This window comes from Lodderomyces elongisporus, chromosome 1 (assembly GCF_030384665.1).
Source record: "Lodderomyces elongisporus chromosome 1, complete sequence".
NCBI lineage: Eukaryota > Fungi > Ascomycota > Pichiomycetes > Serinales > Debaryomycetaceae > Lodderomyces > Lodderomyces elongisporus.
Window position 1 is genome coordinate 1,457,282 of NC_083673.1, and position 15,007 is coordinate 1,472,288.

Genomic DNA, 15,007 nt, shown 5'->3' on the forward strand with positions numbered 1-15,007 from the left:
CAAATGAGTTTCAATTCTTAGTATTCCTTTGCAAGCATTTCAATACTCACTTGCTGATCAGATTTCTTTTTTTGTACTTTTTTTGTTGATTTTTCCTGACATCAATCTGTTGATATATATCTATATATATTATAAAAGATGTTGGGGATATACTCTATGGTACAATTCCAATTCAGTGTTAGTGTTTATGGCGATACTTTTCAAAGATATCATAAACCTATAAAGGTGTACTTCTTTTAAATTTGTTTTCTTTTTCTTCTTCTTTTTCTTCTTCTTTTTCTTCTTCTTTTTCTTCTTCTTTTTCTTCTTCCTTTCTAAACAAACACATCTTTAAGCTTAAGGTTGTGATTAGCGATGAATGGTGAACAAAATATATATATATATATATATATAAATTTGATGGGTAGCGCAATATTTGTTCTTTTTTTTTGTTTTCTTTTCTTCATTGCGCGCTAAGAAACATTTCACCCTATTTTTCAATAAATTTCTTTCTTGGTGATGATCATCACGACTACAAAATTACACAACTAAGAATCGTGCTTCAGCTTTTGAAAGGATTATTGCAGTTGAGTTTTTTTGTTTGTTTTTTTTTTAATCAAAAAGAAAGAAAATATACCCAATAAACACAGAGTATACACCACATCGCACCACAGTTCATTTCGACATATCCCTCTTTTCATGGCAGAACCCAGAAACGAAAAGCCCGGCAACGCCGTGGCCCGCAGCCTGCTGCGAAGAAAACACAAATTCTCTAAAGACAAGAAACTAAACTCGAAATTGGAGCGAATAAATAGGGAACAAAAAGAGGCTAAGCTTGCTGCTGCAGGGACCAGCTACCTTTTGCCTGAAGAGGCTGGGTTCTTGGAGGCCGATGGTCCCATGGAAAAAACCTTCAAATTCAAACAAGATGAAATTGTGAAGGCTGTGGATGCAAGTACTGCTCGGAAAAAATTTGAATTGAAATTACCTGAGTTTGGACCGTACCAGTTTGACTACTCTAGGAATGGAAGGGACTTGTTACTCGGGGGTAAGAAGGGTCATGTTGCTTCAATGGATTGGAGAACTGGCCATTTGAACTGTGAGTTGCATCTTAATGAAACAGTACATGCGGTGAAATACTTGCAAAATGAACAATACTTTGCTGTTGCACAGAAAAAGTATACCTTTATATATGACAAGGAAGGAACAGAGCTCCATAGGTTGAAACAGCATATCGAGTCCACATTGCTTGATTTTTTACCGTACCATTTTTTGCTTGTTGGGGCAGGACATACGGGTTTTTTGAAATACCACGATGTTTCCACTGGTGAGTTGGTTAGCGAATTGAGAACTAAAATGGGGCCCACCTTGGCGATGAAGCAAAACCCTTGGAATGCAATAATGCACTTGGGCCATGGAAATGGCCAAGTGAGTTTATGGTCACCCAATGCACCCGAACCATTGGTGAAGATGCAATCATCGCGTGGTCCGATTAGAGACTTGGCAATAGATAGGGAAGGTAAATACATGGTTGTTAGTGGAGCAGATAAAACCATGAAAGTTTGGGATTTGCGTAAATTTAAAGAGTTGGACCACTATTACACGCAAACACCAGCATCTTCGCTCGACATTTCCGATACGGGTCTTTTGTCAGTTGGTTGGAGCTCGCATGTTACCATATGGAAAGATCTTTTCAAAGGCGCACACCAGCTGGACCCATATATGAACCATTTAATCCCGGGTTCAAAAGTAGACAAAGTAAAGTTTGCTCCATTTGAGGATATACTTGGTGTTGGCCATCAAACTGGGTTCAACTCGCTTATTGTGCCTGGTGCTGGTGAAGCCAACTTCGATGCCTTGGAGATCAATCCATACGAATCTGCTAAACAGAGGCAAGAACAAGAGGTTAGATCCTTGCTCAACAAGTTACCAGCTGATTCCATATCCATTGATCCAAACATGATTGGAACTGTTGATAAGCGGGCAAAATCCATCCGCTTGAAACCGGGCGAGATTTCTGATTTAAGCGCTAGTGGTGATGCCAATAGTGCAAACAAGATGGAGGTCAAGCCTGATGTCAAGGGCAAAAATTCAGCATTGAGGCGACATTTGAGAAGAAAGAGGGAGAATGTTATTGATCAAAGGAAATTGAGGATCGAGAAGAATTTGAGAAACGAAAAAGAGGCAAGAGCCAGGCGCTTGAGAATGGAAAGAGATGCTGATGATAATGAAGATGTGTTGAAACCTGTACTTGCAAGATTTAACTAGATCTAGTAGTAGTAGTAGAATAAAAGCATGTATATATATATGTATATATATACATATGTTTTTATCGTGAGGAATTCGATTTCCTCATTGACATGTTAGCAATAACCTTTTCAAAGACCTCATTCTCCCATTTCAACGCCCTGTACTCGTCCTCGGTAATAGTATGGGACCCTTTGTTAGAGGTACTATCGTGAACGAGTTCTGGTTCGGACCCCATTTTCTGAAAGTTACTATGTGGTTGGATGGGAAATTTTCGCCCCAACTCTGTATGACTCTGCATGCGAACATTTCGCGTTATATTGTGCTTTGTAATGACTTCTTTATCTTCTTCCGTCAAGAATTCCATGTACGACTGCCCACACGTAGCCTCCTTGGATGTATAAGTGCCAAGAACCAATAGCATCTGACATAAGTGAACCAACTCTTTGCAGTCTTTAAATAAAACAAGTTTGTAGAGATCTAAGTTGGGAAGGGCATTCATTTGCACTTTCGCTTTCAAATGGGCATGCAAAAGACTATTCAAAGCATCGATTTGTACTAGCGTTCTTGTTGGTATGTGTTGCATTTTGTCGCATGCTGTACCTTTAAGATTGTGGATTAATGCTTCTGTATTGTGATTTTGCTCTTGACACTTTGAATAGTGTGTATCACTATGTTTATGGACATCAATGTTCATTGATGCATCAATATCAGTGTGGGCTGAAGCGTGTGCACCCACTATAAAATATCTGAATACTTTATATAGAACATCTGCATCCATTAAAACTGTCCATCTAGACTCTGAACCCATTGGACTCTGTGCAAACTCTGAAAGCCAGTGGATTACGGCAGTAGCAAAGAGTTGAGCTTCGGTTGCTTCATTGTTATTTTCATTCATCTCTACCTATACGTCCATGTATTTTTTTTTATCTGTCTTTTTTTTTTGGAATACTAATCAAAATTGGTTGCAAAACTTTTGTACAAAGAAAAGCAGGAAAAGAAAAAAATATATAGAAAATAAACATAGAGAGAGAACAAAAATTGGATAGAAGCAAGCCAAATTTCAAGAAAGTTGCCAATTCGTTTATTAACCCAAGATTCAAATCACTTTTTCTTTTCTTTATTTTTTGCTGAACTTTCACCCAAATGTTTTGGATTGCCAGTTGCTAACGCTTTTCAAATCTCATATTTGTTTCCTTTAGCTTTTTTTTCTTCGGTTTTCTCTTCCCAGCTTTTTTTTTAAAATTTTCCTTTGTTGGTATACTCATTATCAACTCTTTGTATAACCTTTTTAGAGGTTTTGTGTATTCGTTAACATTGACAGAAGGTATCAATCAAATTTTGAAGCGAAAGCAATCCGTTTGGGCTAACGTATTGAAAAATGTATAACATAACTGTGCGGCTCAGATACTATCCAAACTTTTGGTTTTTAAATTAATTTTTGTTGCGCAAATACTAAAACACTAAACTGCAGCAAATTCTCAAATTTATCGAAGTTATCGAATCTATCGAATTTTCAGAATCTCAAATTTGCAGATTTAGAAACTCCTTTTATGGAACACCAGTCTTCTTGATCCAGTTACACATTCTATCACATCATTATTACATTTATGTCGTCCCTCAAAAGCTTTCTCAAGCAAGCAAAGGGGGCATTGGAGCAGAACGATCCGGAGGAGGCTCTAGAGTATGCTAACGAAGCGCTAAAAATAGATTCAAAGTCATATTATGCATATGTTTTCCAAGGAAAAGCTTATCAATTGATAGGGGACTTGGCCAAGGCGATGCAATCTTTTCGAAAAGCAACGCAGATTGAAGAAACAAACGTGTTAGCTTGGAAAGGATGTTTACAGTTGAGCAAGAGTTCAGATGACTATGAAACATTTTTTAATGTTTTAACTTCGCTTTGTAAGATATATATCGATCAAGGGATCTCCATAGCTGATCTCTTGCAAACACTTAGAGAGTACTTGGATGCTCACAAGGTTAAGGATAATGATCAACTATTTGAGTTTTATTTAAGGTCGATATTGCCTGGAACTAAGCTAGGAGATCTTATAGGCACCTCGATTGAAAATCCTGATTTCACATACAAGAAATTATTGGATTTCAAACAAAAACAGATTGAGAAGGATGTGGTTGCGCAAGTGTCTAAAGAACGTGTAAAGTTTGGAAAGACTCTATCGTTGGACCAAAAAGCCAAACTTGATGCCTTTGCGTGGTCAATTTACAATAAAGCAGATTTGCTTGAATTATACGATGCATTTTTAAACATTTGCGATGACGATGGATTGAGGCAGAAGTACAAAGAAAAGTGTTTAAAGTTCAAGTACGAGCTTTTAAAAGTGTCACCAGAAAAGCAGACTTTGATACTGGATATCAGACAGAGTGTAGAGGATATGATTTTACTCAAGACAAAGAGTCTTTTTTGTTGGAATCTTTACTTTGACTGGATGGATATCGCATCTTTGGATATGTTGGACGAAGAGTTTGTAATTGAGTATTTACAATTGTTTCAAAACGAAAGCTTGGGTCCGGTTCTATTTGCATTTGTGATGAGTGACATTTCGCCCTTCAACAAAGAAAAAATTATAAAAGAGCTCAGTTTTCCTGGTGGAGAACAGAAAAGAAACCCATCTGTTATATCAAAAACAATGCCAGAACTGAGTGAAATTAAGGAGCTAGTGGATGATGATGAAAATGACGATAATAATGACTTCAGCTCCTTATATATGCCGCAGGATGAGGTGATTGACCTTATGCTTACTGGGTATTCAAAGGCAAAAGAATCTGTACTTGCGAATAGGATTTTGATACATTTTTTTATCCATCTTCGTGAGTATAATACCGCATCAGAAAGGTGTCGTGATGGAATCAGGCTTCTAGCAGAAATGCAAAGGACATTTGGTTTAGACTTGCCAAAAACCAAGATTGATTTCTTGTGCTCTTTAGCTGTCGTTTACACGTACCATGAAGCACCAAAGAATTTTAGTCGAGCTCTTCAATTGTACGATAAGATTTTGGAATCTGACTCGACAAATGTTGAAGCCAAAGTTGGTAAAGGTTTGATCTGCGTCGAAAGAGGGGCACTAACCGAAGCACGCACGATTCTTGAGTCTGTAGTGGAGGAGCACCCGGATAACTTGGAGGCTAAATCTGAGTATTGTTGGTGTCTTGTGAAGTTGGGCCAAACTGAAAAGGGACGATCTGGTCTACAAAAGTTTATTGAGAGTGTGGTTGGAGGAGACTTGCATAGTCGAGAAGTGCGAGCAATTGCAAACTGGAGAATAGCACAAAGCTATATGGCGGAAAAGCAAGTGCAAGAATGTTATAAGCATTTGATCCTTTCACTAAAGGACAACGATGCGTATGCTCCTTCATATACGCTTCTTGGTATTTTGTTTGCCGAGAGCTTTAATGATGTAAAGCGAGCTCAAAAGTGCTTTTACAAAGCTTTCGATTTGGATCCCAACGAAATTGAGGCCGCAAGATACCTTGTGAAACATGCTACTGCTGAAAATGAATGGGATGTGGCGCAAGTGCTTGCAAAGCGAGTGGTGACAAGTGAACATTCCAGAAGATTGATTATGCGAGGAGGTATCCCAGATGCTGCATGGCCGTACAGGGTGCTAGGCAGTGGAGCCTTGAATGATCAAGATGACGCTAAAGCTGTTGAGTGGTTCCAAAACGCTCTTCGGATAGATTCTAATGACTTTGCGAGCTGGGTTGGGCTAGGAGAAGCATATTCAAATTGTGGCCGACTCGAGGCAGCTAGCAAAGTCTTTAGACATGCCCTAACCATTGATAACGGGGACTCGTGGACTGTGAAATATATGTTGGGCCATGTGTTGTGCGAAATGAAAGAGTTTAACGAAGGTTTAAGTTTTCTTTATGCTGCTTTGGAATCACAACCAAATGAAGAGTGTATCCTAAGTGCCATCTACGAGGCCAATATTGAGAATGCCGAAAAGTTTCTACAACTCGGCTTTACTGGCCGTGCAATCAACGCTGTTTTGAAATCTTTGGGTTTTGTAAAGCAATCGTTAGCTTTAAACAAAGCTTCACAAAAAGCTTGGAAGCGTCTTGGAGATATCTTACGGGTACTTTCCATTGCTCAAGAGTATATTCAAGCGGAGCCATTGATTCAAGTTTTGCAGATTTTCAAAAATTGCGGATGGGACAATGATGCTACCTTGCTGGAAAAGTATCTTGTTTCCATTGAAGATATTTGCACTGCCATTGGTGTTTCTTCTAATGGTATTAGTACTAGTATTGCTACCACTACTGATACTAGTACTAACTCGAAAGAAAAGGTACAAGCAATAAGAAAGCTTGTAGTTTTGGCTGCCGCAGCGGGCCTTGAGCACCTACCATTGAAAGCTAACCGTGCTATGAAAGCAACAGCACTTTACAATTTAGGATTAGCATATTTGGAGTCTTTTCAACATAACAAAATTGAGAAACACCGCGAAGCTTCTATCAAGCACTTGAAGCATGCGATAAAGATTGAGTCCAACAATGCAAGCTTTTGGATTGCTTTAGGGAATGTGTATAGCTTTACAGAGCCTCTCATTGCTCAGCATTGCTACATAAAAGGTATGTCCCTTGAGGTGAAAGATGCAGGTATTTGGGTTAACCTTGCAGTTCTTTATCTCAAACATGGAGACTATCAGCTTGCACAAGAGACTTTTATGCGAGCACAATCGGTTACTCCGCAAGATTCTCAACCTTGGCTAGGAAACGCCATGATAGAAGAGCTTTCAGGTGATTTGAACAAGGCTCAAGCGCAGTATACCCACGCATTTACGGTGTCAAAAGGACGTTCAGCAGTAGCACAACTCTTGTATGCAATGTCCGTTACTTCAAAAGCAAAAACTTCAATTAATCCAAAGGATATCGAAACTGCTCAAGAATTGAGTATAAGCAACCAAGCAATGCATCAGTACCTCAAGCTTTACCCTGAGGAGTTAAGGGCTTTGAGAGTCGGTGTTGAGAGTGCAGAGCGGTGTAAAGATTATGATTCGGCTTTGGAGATGTGCCAAAAGCTTTGTAGCTTATATGAGTCCATGTATGAGGAAACCGAAGACTCTGATGTTCTTGAGCACTATTTAATCGGTAAGTGTCAAATGGCCAGAATCAGTTTGGGTCTTCAGGAATATGATAAAGTTATTGATATTGTTCAAGAGGTTGAGCAATTTGAGTCAAAGTCACTTGTGGTGGAAGCAAATATAAGGATCTGTTTAGGTCTTGCATACTACTTTACAGGGAAGTTTGAGGATGCAGTTCTGCAACTAAGAGTGCTTGTGGACTCCCATGCACAATCCTCAGAAATAATTTCATTAGTAGCGCAGATGTTGTATGCACATGATTCTCCACAGAGCAAACAAGCCGCTGTTGATCAGCTATTTGCACATATAGAGGAGTATGGATCTTCGTCTCTACTTGTGGTGCTTTTAGGCGCCATTTCAGTAGTGGAAAATTTAGAGGAATACTTTGAAGCTATCAAAGAAGAGTTATCAAACTTGAGCTTAGCCGAGGTTGTTGCTGATACACGTCGTGATATACCACGTATTTTAGAGGAGATTAGTGTACGGGAAGGAGACAAGTCTTATAATGAAGCGTGGCTCAGATCTGCCTTCTTATTTCCCTCGAGTTATCAAATATGGAGAAATATAGATAGTGGAATCGCAAAGAAGATTGTTGATTTGGGTGATAGTAAGATTACCGCGGATGAGTATGCTGAGGCTATGAAAAAGGGAGGCACGGTGCGTGATGTTCAGCGATCTCTTATGTTGAACCCATGCGATATAGAAGCCATGCAACAACTAACCTCGTCTCTTTTAGCTTAGTCCACCTAGTCTAGTCAATACATTGCATGTTAGATTTTGTTTGTTTTATGTTTTATGTTTTTTTTTTTTTAATCTTGAAATAATATGGACCCACAACACCAAAAAAAATGGAATAAGCAGAAAGAAAAGCGAGAGTGAGATAATAATAATAATAATAGTAAAAAAAAAGTTGAGACAGAAAGAATTACAAGATTGCGTGTGTGTGCGTGTGTATTATTAACATGTTTTACATGGACGTTTCATCAGGAGCTAACCAGTTTACTTGATTCTTTGCAAATTCACAAAGCTGATCCATGTCTTGGCCCTTGAAATATTGGAACTCGTATTTTTTCAAGCATAAAGTTTCATGGATGTGCAACCATTGCTCGTACTCGAAATCAATTTCAAGGTTTTGAGACGCGCCATTGTTACCAGATGCAATTGACTTGTTGTATTTCATCTTATTGTAGAGCCTGTACTTGAGTTTGTTCTCAGACTTGTCATACAAATCTTCTCTTGAAAGGTAAGTGATAGGGTCCAACTTGGGGTGATTACAGTGGATAGCAAATACAGGTATGCCGTTGTAGCTACCGAATTGGTCATTTTTGTCATCTGCATAAACATTAAGGCTTTCAATCTGGTCTGCAACAGGCGTTACCTCTCCGCCATTTTTGAATGGCTTAACTATCAAGTCTTGGAACCTCTCGTAATCAACAAGTGGGTTTTTCTGCGCCATTGCCACTCCGTTGAACTTATGGTTATCGTCAAAGTAACCTGGCGACATTATAAACGACTTCACTTGATAGTGTGGTTGTTTGAGGGCGGCTGCGGCAGTGATAAATGTGTCCTTGTCTCCTTCTCCCTGTTCACCCAAAGAGAAAAGCTTGTAAAAGATCTTTGGCCCGTAGATGTTGTAGTATAATGAAAGAAGAATGGTTTTGCCATGCGTTCCCTTATTGATGATGAATTGCCCGGACTCTGTGGATAGGTCAGGAACAGCATTCTCCAAGTCGTGGAATGGAACTGAAGGGTCGCCCTTTTCGACATAGAGCCCATTCTCGTCGTTGATTGGCTCAAATAGTGGGAACCTATTAACTCTTGCACGTTTATTTTCATTTACCTCAAGATCGGCAATTTCGTAATACTTGGGGTAAATCGTTCTTTTCCAATAATCGGGCCATGTTATCATACCATATGTCAGATAAAGGGAGCTTCTGAATATGAGCTCTGGGTTAGAAATAATCATATTGTCTGAGTCAAGAAGTAGGATGTGCTGGAAGGAAGATATGGCCAACGCAATAGATTTGAATTGATAAGACTTGAAGCTTCGATCTTTCACTGCCAAATCTCCAAGGACTTCTGTAACCACCAAACACTTGGCTCCAAGTTCAGGTAACATTTTCTCACAAAAATGTTTGTCCTCGTTGTATTCCAGTACATCTGGCATAACCACCTCCACTGGTAATTTTGTGCCAGTTTCTCGCAATGCAAGAATGGCCAAATACGTCAACCACGAGAATTTACCGCCTCCTATAAAGACAACACCTGTAGTACCTTTCTTGTACGTCAATTCACTCAAATGTTCTGGGAGACCTTTGACAACGCGCGAATGTCTCTCCTTCAATGCAGCTACTGTTTCATCGGAGATCTTGGCACGCGAAAGCAATGCCTTCTTTGTTCCTGGCTCATCGATTTGGTTTTCCTTAGGGGTATACTCAATAAGTTTATCTGAGGAGTCTCCCAATTCCATATTGTTTTCATCGTATATCTTGAAGATCTTGGCCCAGAATTTATGCACTTCTTCAACACGCAGATCAGCTTGTCCTTGTTTAAAATTCGAGTTTGAGTTTGAGTTCAAGTTCGAGTTCAAGTTCGACTTTGAATCTGGGTTCGAGTTCACATACTGACCTTTTAATGGCTGGTAGTCTTTTTGATCTTCTCCAGGAACTTTCACAAACGAGTTTGACTTGGGCTCTTGCTCATCGTTGATTAAGTTCAAATCATAGTTTGATACCGAAAATGTTCCTGTATAAGCCAATAATGCCACCACGCATAATAGTACCACAATCTTAGTCTTATTTCTGGAGAGCTTTTGAAGTACGTTGCTCCTCATTTGGGGCACCGTCGTCTGAACTGGAGGGAACAAAAAAAAATAATAAAAAAGGAGGAAGGTAAAAGGGATGAGTGAAGAAGATGTGGTGTGGGTGGGAGATGGTGAGGGTTGTGAGCTGTATATTTTCAAGGATTGATGGATTATATTATTGTTGTTATTGTTCGAGATAGAGAGGAGGTCCCTCTCTCACTCTCCTGTTGAGACAAAATTTCCTCTTTTCCAAAAATTAAAATAAAATAAAAAAAAAAAGAGAAAAAAAAAGAACGCGCAAATAGATACGCGAGGCGTATATATCTCTGAAATTTCTGTTCTCCTCCCTCTCTCTTTCCATCTCTAGCCCCCTCCCCCCCCCCCCCCCCCCGTCCCCACTCAATTGACACACTTACACACATAGACTCACATAAATCTACTAAAATTACGCGTCCTTAATCGCTTTTGATCTCAGGCTATACTTGGATAGTAAGAAAAAGAGGAGGTGTATTATTTCGATTTCGGTTTTCGGTACTCAATAGGAATGGTGGTTGGGCATACCTCTCATACTAATCGTGGCTCCGGATCATCTGGTTACGTACAAAAGAATTTCTCAAATGATAGCCAAAACTTGGCGCACTTCACCGCAAGAGAGCTCAAGGAAAAGCAGGCAGCATGGAATGAAGAAAAACGCAAGCTCGAAAAGAATCAAGCAGAGGCGACATCTAGCTTGCTTTCGCGTGAAGTTTTGAGGAGAATTGAGGTGCAATGTGCTGAACTCGAAGATGAGCTTGAGGATGAAGGGTTCGGACAAGATGAGATAACTGCAAGAGTCAACAATCTCAGAAACAAATTATATAATGAACATGGTAATAATGGGGAAAAGCAATCAGCTAAAGAAGAGCCTGACTCTAGCGAGAATATTAGTCTGCTGCAAAGTGCGGACTCGGTCTACCAATATAAACCACGATTTTCATAACATCGGCTTAAATGCAACCAACAATTCTGTTTCATTTTTTATTTCTTATTCTTTTTTTGCAACTTTTTTTGAAACTTATTTTGCAACTTTATTATTTCTTACTTGTTTTTCGCAAGTACAATGAGGAGATGATATATACGTATATATATAAATGGTTTCTATACGTTGACTATAAGTTTACATGATTAGGAACTGACCAAAGAGTCGTCAGACTGTGTGAAGCTCGGATCTTGCTCAGTATGTATATCGGTGGTATTGGTAATGCTATTTTCGATAACATCGTCGTCTGTTCCTGTCTTCTCTCGTTGTTGTCCTTCTTCTTCCTCATCATCATCATCTTTTTGTTGTTCTTGTTGTTGTTGTTGTTCTTCTTTTTCTTCTTCCTTTTCTTCGTCTTGCTTTTCAACGTTAACTGGGTCTTCAACAAGATCATCATGATTTTCTCGTGATGTTTCTGGTACATCCATACTACTAATCACTTCTTTATTGAGGCTAGGATCAATTATATCGTCATGTATTTGTTCATCATTTTTCTGACATTCTTCTTTGACAGCGGATGTATTTGATTCAACCTGTTTGACAAACTTGCATTTCCAAAGCAGACCCAGTTCTGGTTCCCGTGGATTCAGACGTTCAATTTTAGTTTGAGTAACGGATTTCGGTAACTTTTTACCCCTTGGACCCACTGTACGTCTCGCAACACTTTTAATGGCTCTTGCCTTTACCTCTTCTTCTTCTTCTCTTCCTCCTCCTCCTCCTCCTCCTGCTCCTTCTTCGTCTTCTTTATCTTCCTCCTCCTTTGCCTTTGCCGTTCCCCTTTCTTCATTTCGTGCAGTTGGCTTCCCAAATGGTAGACCGCCTTGTGGACGCATCAATCCTGGCAATGGGATACCTTGTCCCTGAAATTTCTGAAAATGTGGTACCCTTGGTGCCGCAGATTGTTTCTCATCTGAATTTGAGTCACTAGCTTTTGGATTACTAAAGAGTTGCTCTTGGAAAGCTGCAATTCTACTCGATAATTTCTTAGGCTTTGGTGGAGGAGGAGCTTTCTGTGATTTCTCCAGTTGCAGATCCTTTTTAGCAGGTCTTCTTGGGATTACGGGAATTGTTTTTTGGTTCAGTTGTAGTTGTTCTTCCCTAGATTTAGATTCAGATTTCAGTAGCTCAGACATCTCTGCGAGATTCTCATCAACTTTTCCAAAATCATGATTGCCAACATCCCCGTCGATCTTTTCTTGAGAATCATTACGGTTAGCAGATCTTTTGCTAATTTCATATTTATCCTCATCTTCATTCTCAATATTTCTGCTCTTGGGTTCAATTTCCTGCAAAGTTTCCAACTTTGAATCTGCATCCAATTTTTTATCCCTTTCGATGTTTTTATCCACTTCGCCGAGTTCATTTTCTTTAGGTACGGGGCTGTCGATCTCCTCCTGGATCTTGCTGGGGAAAGAGGTTTGGGTAATGCTAGTTAAAATGGGCTTTTCATTTTCCTCTTCTTCTTCATCGTCATCATCGTCAACATTATCAACATTATTAACATTATCAACAACAGCCCTAGCGATATTTTGTTGTTCAGAGTCCTTTAGAGGTCCCAGCTGGATCAGAGTTCTTGGAGCAACAAGGTCGTTACTTTGAAATTCGGGTTCTAATACTTCATCATCTGAAATTTGTTTTTCGTTGTCCTTTGCATCTTGAGCTGAAGTTACAATGTTCGAGTCTGGCTCTGTGTCTTTACTATTGTCAGTAATAGCATTTTCCTTAGTCAAAGTCAGCATAAGGTTTTCCTGTGAAGATTTTGTTGATGACTCCAGAGCCAATGAGTTCTTGTTAAACAGAGAAGAGCTTCTCTTCTGTGGTCTTCTTGGTATAATAGGCATGTTTGCAGATTGAGTCAAATTGGCATCAATCAATTGAGATGGGCTTTTAGGTGGCACAATTGACTCGTCGTAATTGGAAACTATTTCTGCCTTAGCTTTCTTGCTTTCGTCCTTATCATTATTTGTATCTTTCGTGTGACTAGAGGTTAATGTTGAGGTCGAACGATTAGCAGGAACTTCGTATAAATTTGTAGCGCTCGTCTTTACTCCTTCTCTTTCTTCCTCTGGTTCTTCTTCCCTTTCTTCAACTTCTTCTTCTTTTTCTTTTTCTTTTTCTTCCTTCACGATATCTGTTTCGGTCTCATCAGTTTCAAGAAGATCATTTTCATATTCTATTTGATTATCGGTACTTTCTCTATCAAATCCAGTTGGATTGCTGAAACTGCTCAACTCAGGTGCTTCTTGGCTTGGAGAGTCTGGATTTTCCCCTTGCTTGGCCAGAGTTGAATGCGTTCTATCTAAGGCATCCATATCATTATTTGGCAGCAATTGACTACCAGGTAATGTACTCGTTTCGGTAGGAACTGGGAGTACCTTGCTTGTATCCACCTGCTCTACTTCTCCGCTCGTTAAGTTGTTAGCAAGTTTTGGTTTACTAGATTGTCTCGAAGTTGGTCTTGGAGGGATTCTTGGTACCGGATTGGGATCGCTCATAGTGACGAACAATTAAAAAAGAAATTTATATACTGATCGGGGTGTATTAGTTTTTTTTTCGGTTTTAAAAAAAAAAAAACAAAAGAAAGAAAGAAATGATGTTATATTTGGCAACAGATGACTAGCAACTAGTGACAATTGCTTTGGGTAGACACTAATCGTCAGTCGTGTGGGTGTGTGGGGAAGACAACGAAAACGACAACGACGAGAGAAAGGAAGTTGAACGAATTTACAAACCGTAATAGATCGGTAAACATTGCTTACAAAATCTGACGAGAACTTATCGGTCTTGAGCAGTAAAATTCCTCCCAGTACACCTTCAGAATTTTCAATCTCTTCTTTTTCATCTTCGTTTCTTTCCTTTCACATTGCTTTCAATGTAGCCAACAACTAGTATGTCAAGAAGAAAATCGTGGATTTTTGATTCGTGCCTCTAGCAGTAGCATCTAACTATCCCCACTATGGACCATACTTTACTTAACTTACCCGTACATAAAGAAAATGCTAAAAGTCAGACTTTTCATTTTCTTATTTACTTGCACAGCCAAAACTTTTGAAATATAGAGCTTTTTTCCTTACAATTCCCGAGCTTTAACATGTCAATAATTAGATTCAGCTTGTATTAGTATGTATATATGTAGACATATATATATGCATGTACATATATATATAGACAAAAAAATACACTCAATACACAGCAGTTCTCTATATATATATATATATATAAAAGTTGTCTAAGAATAGTTCAATCTAAAAATATCATTAAACACGTAATATGATGAGCCCTCTGGGATCAAATGGAATACTTGTGAGTAACGCTGAGCGTTTTGTTCTTCATCAATGAGTAACTCACCGGTGACCATCACGAGGATGTCTCCGTTTGGAGAAGCAGGTTGGGCATCCAAAGTGGAGATTCTGTGTGCAACTTTTTGGAATGGCAATGAGCTGAGCTTCTCCACAATGTCTCTAGCTCCTTGAAGTTGTGAGGTTTCGAAAGTCAACATCGATTCTGGTCTGTACAAGTTACCCAACTGTGTTCTGTCGGAGTCGAATTGGTTGTAGTAGAACTTGCAAAACTCGGTTGCCACGGCGTTGAAATCGGCTTTATAATGGTTAGTTCCTGCTACTAAGCATCTCAAAGCATTATTATCATATAAATTATACTTTGTTTTCGTGTATACATACTGGACATCTTGGAATATAATGTGTGTTTGATCTATAATCTATGTTGTGATGGAACACACAATTGATCAACATTTTTTTTTTAATATAGGTATGTATATATATATACATATATATCTAGAGATATTATAGTTTTCTTAAAAAAAAGAAAAAAAAAAAAATTCCTTACACACGCGCG

General features: G+C 39.0%; 7 protein-coding genes across 7 annotated transcripts; 3 read left to right on the forward strand and 4 right to left on the reverse strand. All coding sequences in view use genetic code 12, as the record gives it.

The window, feature by feature from the left end:
- Nucleotides 1–678: 678 nt before the first annotated feature.
- Nucleotides 679–2,247, forward strand: utp7 (putative U3 small nucleolar RNA-associated protein 7; the record flags this gene model as incomplete). Its single annotated transcript, XM_001527963.2, has 1 exon — nt 679–2,247. One exon carries the CDS (start codon nt 679–681, stop codon nt 2,245–2,247), a length of 1,569 nt encoding a protein of 522 aa, XP_001528013.2.
- A 61-nt stretch (nt 2,248–2,308) lies between these two features.
- On the reverse strand, nt 2,309–3,037 carry PVL30_000520 (uncharacterized protein; the record flags this gene model as incomplete). The annotated part of the gene is made up of 1 exon (XM_001527964.2): nt 2,309–3,037. One exon carries the CDS (start codon nt 3,035–3,037, stop codon nt 2,309–2,311), a length of 729 nt encoding a protein of 242 aa, XP_001528014.2.
- A 799-nt stretch (nt 3,038–3,836) lies between these two features.
- On the forward strand, nt 3,837–8,072 carry SKI3 (Superkiller protein 3; the record flags this gene model as incomplete). The annotated part of the gene is made up of 1 exon (XM_001527965.2): nt 3,837–8,072. The coding sequence occupies one exon, from the start codon at nt 3,837–3,839 to the stop codon at nt 8,070–8,072; it is 4,236 nt and encodes a 1,411-aa protein (XP_001528015.2).
- Nucleotides 8,073–8,298: 226 nt separating this feature from the next.
- Nucleotides 8,299–10,164, reverse strand: PVL30_000522 (uncharacterized protein; the record flags this gene model as incomplete). Its single annotated transcript, XM_001527966.1, has 1 exon — nt 8,299–10,164. The coding sequence occupies one exon, from the start codon at nt 10,162–10,164 to the stop codon at nt 8,299–8,301; it is 1,866 nt and encodes a 621-aa protein (XP_001528016.2).
- Nucleotides 10,165–10,678: 514 nt separating this feature from the next.
- On the forward strand, nt 10,679–11,113 carry CWC21 (RNA-splicing factor; the record flags this gene model as incomplete). The annotated part of the gene is made up of 1 exon (XM_001527967.1): nt 10,679–11,113. One exon carries the CDS (start codon nt 10,679–10,681, stop codon nt 11,111–11,113), a length of 435 nt encoding a protein of 144 aa, XP_001528017.2.
- A 185-nt stretch (nt 11,114–11,298) lies between these two features.
- Nucleotides 11,299–13,647, reverse strand: PVL30_000524 (uncharacterized protein; the record flags this gene model as incomplete). The annotated part of the gene is made up of 1 exon (XM_001527968.2): nt 11,299–13,647. The coding sequence occupies one exon, from the start codon at nt 13,645–13,647 to the stop codon at nt 11,299–11,301; it is 2,349 nt and encodes a 782-aa protein (XP_001528018.2).
- Nucleotides 13,648–14,381: 734 nt separating this feature from the next.
- NTF2 (Nuclear transport factor 2) lies at nt 14,382–14,839 on the reverse strand (the record flags this gene model as incomplete). The annotated part of the gene is made up of 2 exons (XM_001527969.2): nt 14,382–14,749; nt 14,833–14,839. The coding sequence occupies 2 exons, from the start codon at nt 14,837–14,839 to the stop codon at nt 14,382–14,384; spliced, it is 375 nt and encodes a 124-aa protein (XP_001528019.2).
- Between the last annotated feature and the right edge of the window lie 168 nt (nt 14,840–15,007).